A 13,070-nucleotide genomic window follows, 5' to 3' on the forward strand; every position below is an offset into this window, starting at 1 on the left:
TCATCAGAGGGCCACCAACATACCTTTCTAACCTCACCCCTGTCAGAGGGCCACCAACATACCTTTCTAACCTCACCCCTGTCAGAGGGCCACCAACATACCTTTCTAACCTCACCCCTGTCAGAGGGCCACCAACATACCTTTCTAACCTCACCCCTGTCATCGAGGGCCACCAACATACCTTTCTAACCTCACCCCTGTCAGAGGGCCACCAACATACCTTTCTAACCTCACCCCTGTCATCAGAGGGCCACCAACATACCTTTCTAACCTCACCCCTGTCATCAGAGGGCCACCAACATACCTTTCTAACCTCACCCCTGTTCAGAGGGCCACCAACATACCTTTCTAACCTCACCCCTGTCAGAGGGCCACCAACATACCTTTCTAACCTCACCCCTGTCTCAGAGGGCCACCAACATACCTTTCTAACCTCACCCCTGTCATCAGAGGGCCACCAACATACCTTTCTAACCTCACCCCTGTCAGAGGGCCACCAACATACCTTTCTAACCTCACCCCTGTCAGAGGGCCACCAACATACCTTTCTAACCTCACCCCTGTCAGAGGGCCACCAACATACCTTTCTAACCTCACCCCTGTCAGAGGGCCACCAACATACCTTTCTAACCTCACCCCTGTCAGAGGGCCACCAACATACCTTTCTAACCTCACCCCTGTCAGAGGGCCACCAACATACCTTTCTAACCTCACCCCTGTTAGAGGGCCACCAACATACCTTTCTAACCTCACCCCTGTCAGAGGGCCACCAACATACCTTTCTAACCTCACCCCTGTCAGAGGGCCACCAACATACCTTTCTAACCTCACCCCTGTCAGAGGGCCACCAACATACCTTTCTAACCTCACCCCTGTCAGAGGGCCACCAACATACCTTTCTAACCTCACCCCTGTCAGAGGGCCACCAACATACCTTTCTAACCTCACCCCTGTCAGAGGGCCACCAACATACCTTTCTAACCTCACCCCTGTCAGAGGGCCACCAACATACCTTTCTAACCTCACCCCTGTCAGAGGGCCACCAACATACCTTTCTAACCTCACCCCTGTCATCAGAGGGCCACCAACATACCTTTCTAACCTCACCCCTGTCAGAGGGCCACCAACATACCTTTCTAACCTCACCCCTGTCATCAGAGGGCCACCAACATACCTTTCTAACCTCACCCCTGTCAGAGGGCCACCAACATACCTTTCTAACCTCACCCCTGTCAGAGGGCCACCAACATACCTTTCTAACCTCACCCCTGTCAGAGGGCCACCAACATACCTTTCTAACCTCACCCCTGTCATCAGAGGGCCACCAACATACCTTTCTAACCTCACCCCTGTCAGAGGGCCACCAACATACCTTTCTATCCTCACCCCTGTCATCAGAGGGCCACCAACATACCTTTCTAACCTCACCCCTGTCATCAGAGGGCCACCAACATACCTTTCTAACCTCACCCCTGTCAGAGGGCCACCAACATACCTTTCTAACCTCACCCCTGTCATCAGAGGGCCACCAACATACCTTTCTAACCTCACCCCTGTCAGAGGGCCACCAACATACCTTTCTAACCTCACCCCTGTCAGAGGGCCACCAACATACCTTTCTAACCTCACCCCTGTTAGAGGGCCACCAACATACCTTTCTAACCTCACCCCTGTCAGAGGGCCACCAACATACCTTTCTAACCTCACCCCTGTTAGAGGGCCACCAACATACCTTTCTAACCTCACCCCTGTCAGAGGGCCACCAACATACCTTTCTAACCTCACCCCTGTTTGAGGGCCACCAACATACCTTTCTAACCTCACCCCTGTTTGAGGGCCACCAACATACCTTTCTAACCTCACCCCTGTCTTCAGAGGGCCACCAACATACCTTTCTAACCTCACCCCTGTCATCAGAGGGCCACCAACATACCTTTCTAACCTCACCCCTGTCAGAGGGCCACCATTATACCTTTCTAACCTCACCCCTGTCAGAGGGCCACCAACATACCTTTCTAACCTCACCCCTGTCAGAGGGCCACCAACATATATTTCTAACCTCACCCCTGTCAGAGGGCCACCAACATACCTTTCTAACCTCACCCCTGTCAGAGGGCCACCAACATACCTTTCTAACCTCACCCCTGTCAGAGGGCCACCAACATTTTTTTCTAACCTCACCCCTGTTAGAGGGCCACCAACATACCTTTCTAACCTCACCCCTGTTAGAGGGCCACCAACATACCTTTCTAACCTCACCCCTGTCAGAGGGCCACCAACATACCATTCTAACCTCACCCCTGTCAGAGGGCCACCAACATACCTTTCTAACCTCACCCCTGTCAGAGGGCCACCAACATACCTTTCTAACCTCACCCCTGTCAGAGGGCCACCAACATACCTTTCTAACCTCACCCCTGTCAGAGGGCCACCAACATACCTTTCTAACCTCACCCCTGTCAGAGGGCCACCAACATACCTTTCTAACCTCACCCCTGTCAGAGGGCCACCAACATACCTTTCTAACCTCACCCCTGTCAGAGGGCCACCAACATACCTTTCTAACCTCACCCCTGTCATCAGAGGGCCACCAACATACCTTTCTAACCTCACCCCTGTCATCAGAGGGCCACCAACATACCTTTCTAACCTCACCCCTGTCATCAGAGGGCCACCAACATACCTTTCTAACCTCACCCCTGTCAGAGGGCCACCAACATACCTTTCTAACCTCACCCCTGTCAGAGGGCCACCAACATACCTTTCTAACCTCACCCCTGTCAGAGGGCCACCAACATACCTTTTTAACCTCACCCCTGTCATCAGAGGGCCACCAACATACCTTTCTAACCTCACCCCTGTCAGAGGGCCACCAACATACCTTTCTAACCTCACCCCTGTCATCAGAGGGCCACCAACATACCTTTTTAACCTCACCCCTGTCATCAGAGGGCCACCAACATACCTTTCTAACCTCACCCCTGTCAGAGGGCCACCAACATACCTTTCTAACCTCACCCCTGTCAGAGGGCCACCAACATACCTTTCTAACCTCACCCCTGTCATCAGAGGGCCACCAACATACCTTTCTAACCTCACCCCTGTCAGAGGGCCACCAACATACCTTTCTAACCTCACCCCTGTCAGAGGGCCACCAACATTCCTTTCTAACCTCACCCCTGTCATCAGAGGGCCACCAACATACCTTTCTAACCTCACCCCTGTCAGAGGGCCACCAACATACCTTTCTAACCTCACCCCTGTCAGAGGGCCACCAACATACCTTTTTAACCTCACCCCTGTCAGAGGGCCACCAACATTCCTTTCTAACCTCACCCCTGTCATCAGAGGGCCACCAACATACCTTTCTAACCTTACCCCTGTCAGAGGGCCACCAACATACCTTTCTAACCTCACCCCTGTCAGAGGGCCACCAACATACCTTTCTAACCTCACCCCTGTCAGAGGGCCACCAACATACCTTTCTAACCTCACCCCTGTTTGAGGGCCACCAACATATCTTTCTAACCTCACCCCTGTCAGAGGGCCACCAACATATCTTTCTAACCTCACCCCTGTCATCAGAGGGCCACCAACATACCTTTCTAACCTCACCCCTGTCAGAGGGCCACCAACATATCTTTCTAACCTCACCCCTGTCAGAGGGCCACCAACATACCTTTCTAACCTCACCCCTGTCAGAGGGCCACCAACATACCTTTCTAACCTCACCCCTGTCAGAGGGCCACCAACATACCTTTCTAACCTCACCCCTGTCAGAGGGCCACCAACATACCTTTCTAACCTCACCCCTGTCATCAGAGGGCCACCAACATACCTTTCTAACCTCACCCCTGTCAGAGGGCCACCAACATACCTTTCTAACCTCACCCCTGTCAGAGGGCCACCAACATACCTTTCTAACCTCACCCCTGTCAGAGGGCCACCAACATACCTTTCTAACCTCACCCCTGTCATCAGAGGGCCACCAACATACCTTTTTAACCTCACCCCTGTCATCAGAGGGCCACCAACATACCTTTCTAACCTCACCCCTGTCAGAGGGCCACCAACATACCTTTCTAACCTCACCCCTGTCATCAGAGGGCCACCAACATACCTTTTTAACCTCACCCCTGTCATCAGAGGGCCACCAACATACCTTTCTAACCTCACCCCTGTCAGAGGGCCACCAACATACCTTTCTATCCTCACCCCTGTCATCAGAGGGCCACCAACATACCTTTCTAACCTCACCCCTGTCATCAGAGGGCCACCAACATACCTTTCTAACCTCACCCCTGTCAGAGGGCCACCAACATATCTTTCTAACCTCACCCCTGTCATCAGAGGGCCACCAACATACCTTTCTAACCTCACCCCTGTCAGAGGGCCACCAACATACCTTTCTAACCTCACCCCTGTCAGAGGGCCACCAACATTCCTTTCTAACCTCACCCCTGTCATCAGAGGGCCACCAACATACCTTTCTAACCTCACCCCTGTCAGAGGGCCACCAACATACCTTTCTAACCTCACCCCTGTCAGAGGGCCACCAACATACCTTTCTAACCTCACCCCTGTTAGAGGGCCACCAACATACCTTTCTAACCTCACCCCTGTCAGAGGGCCACCAACATACCTTTCTAACCTCACCCCTGTTTGAGGGCCACCAACATACCTTTCTAACCTCACCCCTGTCAGAGGGCCACCAACATACCTTTCTAACCTCACCCCTGTCAGAGGGCCACCAACATACCTTTCTAACCTCACCCCTGTCAGAGGGCCACCAACATACCTTTCTAACCTCACCCCTGTTTGAGGGCCACCAACATATCTTTCTAACCTCACCCCTGTCAGAGGGCCACCAACATATCTTTCTAACCTCACCCCTGTCATCAGAGGGCCACCAACATACCTTTCTAACCTCACCCCTGTCAGAGGGCCACCAACATACCTTTCTAACCTCACCCCTGTCATCAGAGGGCCACCAACATACCTTTCTAACCTCACCCCTGTCAGAGGGCCACCAACATACCTTTCTAACCTCACCCCTGTCAGAGGGCCACCAACATACCTTTCTAACCTCACCCCTGTCATCAGAGGGCCACCAACATACCTTTCTAACCTCACCCCTGTCAGAGGGCCACCAACATACCTTTCTAATCTCACCCCTGTCAGAGGGCCACCAACATACCTTTCTAACCTCACCCCTGTCAGAGGGCCACCAACATACCTTTCTAACCTCACCCCTGTTAGAGGGCCACCAACATACCTTTCTAACCTCACCCCTGTCAGAGGGCCACCAACATACCTTTCTAACCTCACCCCTGTCAGAGGGCCACCAACATATATTTCTAACCTCACCCCTGTCAGAGGGCCACCAACATATCTTTCTAACCTCACCCCTGTCATCAGAGGGCCACCAACATACCTTTCTAACCTCACCCCTGTCAGAGGGCCACCAACATACCTTTCTAACCTCACCCCTGTCAGAGGGCCACCAACATTCCTTTCTAACCTCACCCCTGTCATCAGAGGGCCACCAACATACCTTTCTAACCTCACCCCTGTCAGAGGGCCACCAACATTCCTTTCTAACCTCACCCCTGTCATCAGAGGGCCACCAACATACCTTTCTAACCTCACCCCTGTCAGAGGGCCACCAACATACCTTTCTAACCTCACCCCTGTTAGAGGGCCACCAACATACCTTTCTAACCTCACCCCTGTCAGAGGGCCACCAACATACCTTTCTAACCTCACCCCTGTCAGAGGGCCACCAACATACCTTTCTAATCTCACCCCTGTCATCAGAGGGCCACCAACATACCTTTTTAACCTCACCCCTGTTAGAGGGCCACCAACATACCTTTCTAACCTCACCCCTGTCAGAGGGCCACTAACATACCTTTCTAACCTCACCCCTGTCATCAGAGGGCCACCAACATACCTTTCTAACCTCACCCCTGTCAGAGGGCCACCAACATACCTTTCTAACCTCACCCCTGTCAGAGGGCCACCAACATACCTTTCTAACCTCACCCCTGTCAGAGGGCCACCAACATATCTTTCTAACCTCACCCCTGTCATCAGAGGGCCACCAACATACCTTTCTAACCTCACCCCTGTCAGAGGGCCACCAACATACCTTTCTAACCTCACCCCTGTCAGAGGGCCACCAACATACCTTTCTAACCTCACCCCTGTCAGAGGGCCACCAACATACCTTTCTAACCTCACCCCTGTCATCAGAGGGCCACCAACATACCTTTCTAACCTCACCCCTGTCAGAGGGCCATCAACATACCTTTCTAACCTCACCCCTGTCAGAGGGCCACCAACATACCTTTCTAACCTCACCCCTGTCAGAGGGCCACCAACATACCTTTCTAACCTCACCCCTGTCAGAGGGCCACCAACATACCTTTCTAACCTCACCCCTGTCAGAGGGCCACCAACATACCTTTCTAACCTCACCCCTGTTAGAGGGCCACCAACATACCTTTCTAAGCTCACCCCTGTCAGAGGGCCACCAACATACCTTTCTAACCTCACCCCTGTCATCAGAGGGCCACCAACATACCTTTCTAACCTCACCCCTGTCAGAGGGCCACCAACATACCTTTCTAACCTCACCCCTGTCAGAGGGCCACCAACATACCTTTCTAACCTCACCCCTGTCATCAGAGGGCCACCAACATACCTTTCTAACCCCCATCCCCTCTGTTTCTTCCAGGGAGGTGGAGTTTGTCCAGAAGGAGGATGCAGAGAGGAAGAGGCTGGAGGATACAGAGAAGTCCCACCTGGAGGAGATCCAGGGACTGCAAGTCAGGGTAACTATACTTTCTCTGTATAGTCCCTCTCCCATTTTCTCAATGCTGTTGATTACGCCCATTCCTTTTTAGGTGAGCATTCAGTACATACTTGCCACAGTATATGGCTTTGATGTACATGTATACGCTTACAATGCTGACTGTGTACAGTGCAAAGCTGTCTAAGTACAAGATAAATCCCTTATGTAATTACCCCAGTTCAACATTAGTACACTGCCTTGATTAGACATTTCCCCTGCTGGTACATGATGTTTCCAGTGGAGGGAGCCACTGTACAGCCACACTGCATGGGTCGTTAACCCTGAAACTCATTTGAAACGGTTTCTTCGCAGATTGCAGCCCTGGAATCTGAGCTGATGCAACTGATGAAACAAAATGGCATCCAGATGAACAACAACAACAACAGCGCCCAACAGCAGAGTCCTGGGATGGCCGGCCCTGCCAGAGGTGAGTCTCGGGGAGATGGAGAGATCCAGGAATACAGTGGTCATATTCTGGTATAGCTCCCTAGGCAGTAATACCCACAATGTGGAAATAGAATACACATTACTGGTTATGTTCAGATGATTGACCCTGAATCTTCCATCCATTCTAATTTGACATTTTTTGTCATTTAGCAGACATTCTTATCCAGAGCAACTTACAGGAGCAATTAGGGTTAAGTACCTTGCTCAAGGTCACATTGACAGACTTGTCACCTAGTCGGCTTGGGGATTCAAACCAGCAACCTTTCAGTTACTGGCCCAATGCTCTTAACTGCTCGGCTACCTCCCATCCTCTCATCCCCCACTTTTCACTTCTCTTCCCTATGTGCCCTAGTCAAAAGTAGTGCACTATATATGGATAGGGTGCCATTTGGGATGAATCTACTCTGTAGATGATGCATTGTTTACAGCTTGTACTGTGAGAAAGATTCAGGACACTATTTCCATAACGCGCCAGTTTGTAGTCCTAAAAAACGGAAATAAGTTACCTCTGGTTTGTTCAGCTATCCCTATAGGGAAAATGAATGAGGAAAGAATAGGGTTTTGGGATAAATGCTGAAAATAAGGTCAGAGGTTAGGAGATTTTAATTGTTTTGTTCTGTGAGATAATATCAGTCAGTTAACATGACCTTTAAAGAGTCATTAAGCCTGTGATTTTATGACCTTTTTATTATTACTCAAATTCTTCAAATTCACAAAGTGACATTAGCTGATGAAGGTTATCTCATAGAACAAAACATATAAGATCTCCTAAGCCTGTGTTTCCCACAGACCTTATTTTCACCGTTTATCCAAAACGCCATTCATTTTCCTCATAGGCTTTGTCCAATGAACCATGGCGGAGTTAGTGCCAACAAAAAGACGACATTACTATTTCTCTCTATAGCCAATGTAACAAGGACAGCTTGTCCCCCCATCACCATATCTCTGTCTTAGCTGTAAGTCTCTATCAGGGTATTTCAATACAGGGCAATGTAGGCTGTAGAGAGAAATTACACATCCTTAGGATGGGTTGATGTGTCAGTGTCACTCAAACCCTGAGATACACCCTACACCCTACATCTGTCCTATCAGCTCCTTTCCTATTTCCTATGCCCTCAAACTCTGTTATTGTCTTATTAGGGACATGGAGGGGCAAACAAGGACTGTGTCTCACTCCAAATGGCATCCGATTGGCTCTGGTCAAAAGTAGTGCACTATGTAGGGATTTGGGAATAGGGTGTCATTTGGGAAGCGGCTTGTATTAATGCATGCTGTCATCACTAGCTCTAAGACTAACAGTACCCAAAGGCTTGAGATGTGTCTTGTATTAAAACTTGTTTTGCATGATGCTCCTCTTTTGCAAATCCCTCTTTTTCTTTTTTTCACCAACCATGCATTACCTCTGAATGCACTTTGAACTTTGACCTCATACTCCAATGCCACTTAAGTAAACAAACAAACAGTAAACCATTGCAAACTAAATCTGTCCTTCAGACGTAAACAAATGGGGTGTCTCCTAAATAACACCCTACTTCCTATTTAGTGCGCTATGTAGGAAATAGGATTCCATTTGGGATTCATACTATCACTGGGCTCCTCTGGCTTCTTCCAGTCCATTATAATGGATGCAGTGACCCTTGATCTGCCATCTCCGGGAGCCATAATAGACCTGATGAAGGGACAGTGGGCAGTCTCCGAATACTGATCCAGATCTGGAGAGACTGAATGAGGCAGTTGATTAAGCAATATCAGGGAGCGAGAGAGAGGGAGGGAGGTAGAGCGAGGCGGAGGCAGGGGGAGAGAGGCGGAGGGAGGGATAGAGAGACGGGGAGAGAGAGGGATGGAGGAGAGAGAGAGGGAGGGGTGGGAGGGAGGGAAGGAAAGGGAGGAGGGAGAGAAAGAGGGATGGAGGTAGGGACCCTTCTGTGATTAGGCCTGTTCTGTGATTAGTGGGGTGTGATTTGATTTGGATGTTTGTGTGCGCATTTACATACCATTCATACAGTCCTGTAAATCTATCCATAGTGAAGTAATTAGCCTTGGCTTGTGGGACGCAGAACGCCTCATAGGAGCAGGAGCCTATCTCCTGTTTCTGTAGCGTGAGGCAGCTTGATGTACAAGGACATCCCCTAGACAGGACGCTAGTCTAAGGAGATTGATTGGGGGTAAGGGCCTGCGATAGATCTACACATGTATGGTACCTAATGACCAATGACCTCTCTCTCTTTTATCACAGATTTCATCTATACAGTATGTTCATATAATTCTATAGCAAGAGGACCTTTGTTAGCCTGGTCCCAGATCTGTTTGTACTATAATGTCAACTCCTTGTCATGCCAAAAATGATAGCACAAACAGATCTGGGATCAGTGTTGTGTTGCGTGTTGTTCCAGAGCTGAGTGAGGCGGTTCCCCACGCTGGAAGCAGACAGAGAGTCTCCAGAGGACTACTACAGGACAGCATCAGCTCTACAGAGGGAGAGGTTAGAATGGACACACACACACGCACACACAGCACCAGTTCTGTTGACTCACACCGTTTTAATACACACAACAGACTTCAGTCTCATTGATGATATCATCAGTCTGCTATAATCACTACCAGATGTTGAATCAACAATTCTCGTTGAAAATGAATTGAACTGTTTTTGTTGAAGTTAATCACGCTGAGTGTGTGTGGTTAGCCCTGTCTGTCCTCTGCCCTTATATAATTAAGCAATAAGGCGGTGTGGTATATGGCCAATATACTGCGGCTAAGGGCTGTTCTTGTGGAGTGCCTGGATACAGCTGTTAGCCGTGGTATATTGGCAATATACCACAAACTCCAGAGGAGCTTTATTGCTATTATAAACTGGTTACCAATTTAATTAGAGCAGTAAAACGAAATGTTTTGTCGGTCTGATATACCCCGGCTGTCAGCCAATCAGCATTCAGGGTTCGAATCACCCAGTTTATAAAAGCCTTTATGTAATGTATTAATTTCTGGCTACGAGTCTGTGCCCTGCGGCACACCTATTTAATCCTGAGTGGTGTCAAAACCTATTCTCCTTCCTTACTGAGTTAATTGCTGGTAAAGTCTCTTTTGGAAAACACTCTTTCCCAGTTATAAGCTTTTTCCCTTACTCAGCAATAATATTGAGCAGGGCTTCACCCCATATGCCACCCTATTCCCTTTCGACCAGGGCCCATAGGACTCTGCACTATATAGGGAATAGGGTGCCATTTGGGACGCGGTCTCCGATACAGTATATAGGCTTAGAAAAGCAGGAAGACAGACAGTCACCAGCCACTATACAGAGGGCAGACAGTCACCAGCCACTATACTGAAGACAGACAGTCACCAGCCACTATACTGAAGACAGAGAGTCACCAGCCACTATACAGAGTACAGACAGTCACCAGCCACTATACTGAAGACAGACAGTCACCAGCCACTATACAGAGGGCAGACAGTCACCAGCCACTATACTGAAGACAGACAGTCACCAGCCACTATACTGAAGACAGACAGTCACCAGCCACTATACAGAGGACAGACAGTCACCAGCCACTATACAGACAGACAGTCACCAGCCACTATACAGAGGACAGATCGTCACCAGCCACTATACTGAAGACAGACAGTCACCAGCCACTATACAGACAGACAGTCACCAGCCACTATACAGAGGACAGACAGTCACCAGCCACTATACAGAGGACAGATAGTCACCAGCCACTATACTGAAGACAGACAGTCACCAGCCACTATACTGAAGACAGACAGTCACCAGCCACTATACAGAGGACAGACAGTCACCAGCCACTATACAGAGGACAGACAGTCACCAGCCACTATACTGAAGACAGACAGTCACTAGCCACTATACTGAAGACAGACAGTCACAAGCCACTATACAGAGGACAGACAGTCACCAGCCACTATACAGAGGACAGACAGTCACCAGCCACTATACTGAAGACAGACAGTCACCAGCCACTATACTGAAGACAGACAGTCACCAGCCACTATACAGACAGACAGTCACCAGCCACTATACTGAAGACAGACAGTCACCAGCCACTATACTGAAGACAGACAGTCACCAGCCACTATACTGAAGACAGACAGTCACCAGCCACTATACTGAAGACAGACAGTCACCAGCAACTATACAGAGGACAGACAGTCACCAGCCACTATACAGAGGACAGACAGTCACCAGCCACTATACTGAAGACAGACAGTCACCAGCCACTATACAGAGGACAGACAGTCACCAGCCACTATACAGAGGACAGACAGTCACCAGCCACTATACTGAAGACAGACAGTCACCAGCCACTATACTGAAGACAGACAGTCACCAGCCACTATACAGAGGACAGACAGTCACCAGCCACTATACAGAGGACAGACAGTCACCAGCCACTATACTGAAGACAGACAGTCACCAGCCACTATACAGAGGACAGACAGTCACCAGCCACTATACAGAGGACAGACAGTCACCAGCCCCTATACAGAGGACAGAGAGTCACCAGCCACTATACAGAGGACAGACAGTCACCAGCTACTATACTGAAGACAGACAGTCACCAGCTACTATACTGAAGACAGACAGTCACCAGCCACTATACTGAAGACAGACAGTCACCAGCCACTATACTGAAGACAGACAGTCACCAGCCACTATACAGAGGACAGACAGTCACCAGCCACTATACAGAGGACAGACAGTCACCAGCCACTATACTGAAGACAGACAGTCACCAGCCACTATACAGAGGACAGACAGTCACCAGCCACTATACAGAGGACAGACAGTCACCAGCCACTATACTGAAGACAGACAGTCACCAGCCACTATACTGAAGACAGACAGTCACCAGCCACTATACAGAGGACAGACAGTCACCAGCCACTATACAGAGGACAGACAGTCACCAGCCACTATACTGAAGACAGACAGTCACCAGCCACTATACAGAGGACAGACAGTCACCAGCCACTATACTGAAGACAGACAGTCACCAGCCCCTATACAGAGGACAGAGAGTCACCAGCCACTATACAGAGGACAGACAGTCACCAGCCACTATACAGAGGACAGACAGTCACCAGCCACTATACAGAGGACAGACAGTCACCAGCCACTATACTGAAGACAGACAGTCACCAGCCACTATACTGAAGACAGACAGTCACCAGCCACTATACAGAGGACAGACAGTCACCAGCCACTATACAGATGACAGACAGTCACTAGCCACTACATTTACATTTTTACATTTACATAATTTAGCAGACGCTCTTATCCAGAGCGACTTACAAATTGCTGCATTCACCTTATGATATCCAGTGGAACAACCACTTTACAATAGTACATCTATATCTTTTTGGGGGAGAGGGTTAGAAGACTTACTTAATCCTATCCCAGGTATTCCTTAAAGAGGTGGGGTTTCAGGTGTCTCCGGAAGGTGGTGATTGACTCCGCTGTCCTGGCGTTGTGAGGGAGCTTGTTCCACCATTGGGGTGCCAGAGCAGCGAACAGTTTTGACTGGGTTGAGCGGGAACTGTGCTTCCACAGAGGTAGGGAGGCGAGCAGGCCAGAGGTGGATGAACGCAGTGCCCTTGTTTGGGTGTAGGGCCTGATCAGAGCCTGAAGGTACGGAGGTGCCGTTCCCCACACAGCTCCATAGGCATGCACCATGGTCTTGTAGCGGATGCGAGCTTCAACTGGAAGCCAGTGGAGTGTGCGGAGGAGCGGGGTGACGTGAGAGAACTT

At 49.7% G+C, this 13,070-nt stretch overlaps 1 protein-coding gene across 5 annotated transcripts in view; it reads left to right on the plus strand.

Moving 5' to 3' along the window:
• The window catches only part of LOC106570463 (neurabin-1), a 149,525-nt gene that overhangs the window by 94,023 nt on the left and 42,432 nt on the right, over positions 1–13,070 (plus strand). For all 5 annotated transcript variants that reach the window (XM_014142825.3, XM_014142829.3, XM_014142830.3 and 2 more), the window contains exons 10-12: positions 6,740–6,836; positions 7,169–7,283; positions 9,697–9,785. In XM_014142825.3, the coding sequence (XP_013998300.2) occupies positions 6,740–6,836; positions 7,169–7,283; positions 9,697–9,785 (301 nt within the window). The remainder of the gene's footprint in view (positions 1–6,739; positions 6,837–7,168; positions 7,284–9,696; positions 9,786–13,070) is intronic.

This window comes from Salmo salar, chromosome 14 (assembly GCF_965601325.2).
Source record: "Salmo salar chromosome 14, fSalSal1, whole genome shotgun sequence".
Classification (NCBI taxonomy): domain Eukaryota; kingdom Metazoa; phylum Chordata; class Actinopteri; order Salmoniformes; family Salmonidae; genus Salmo; species Salmo salar.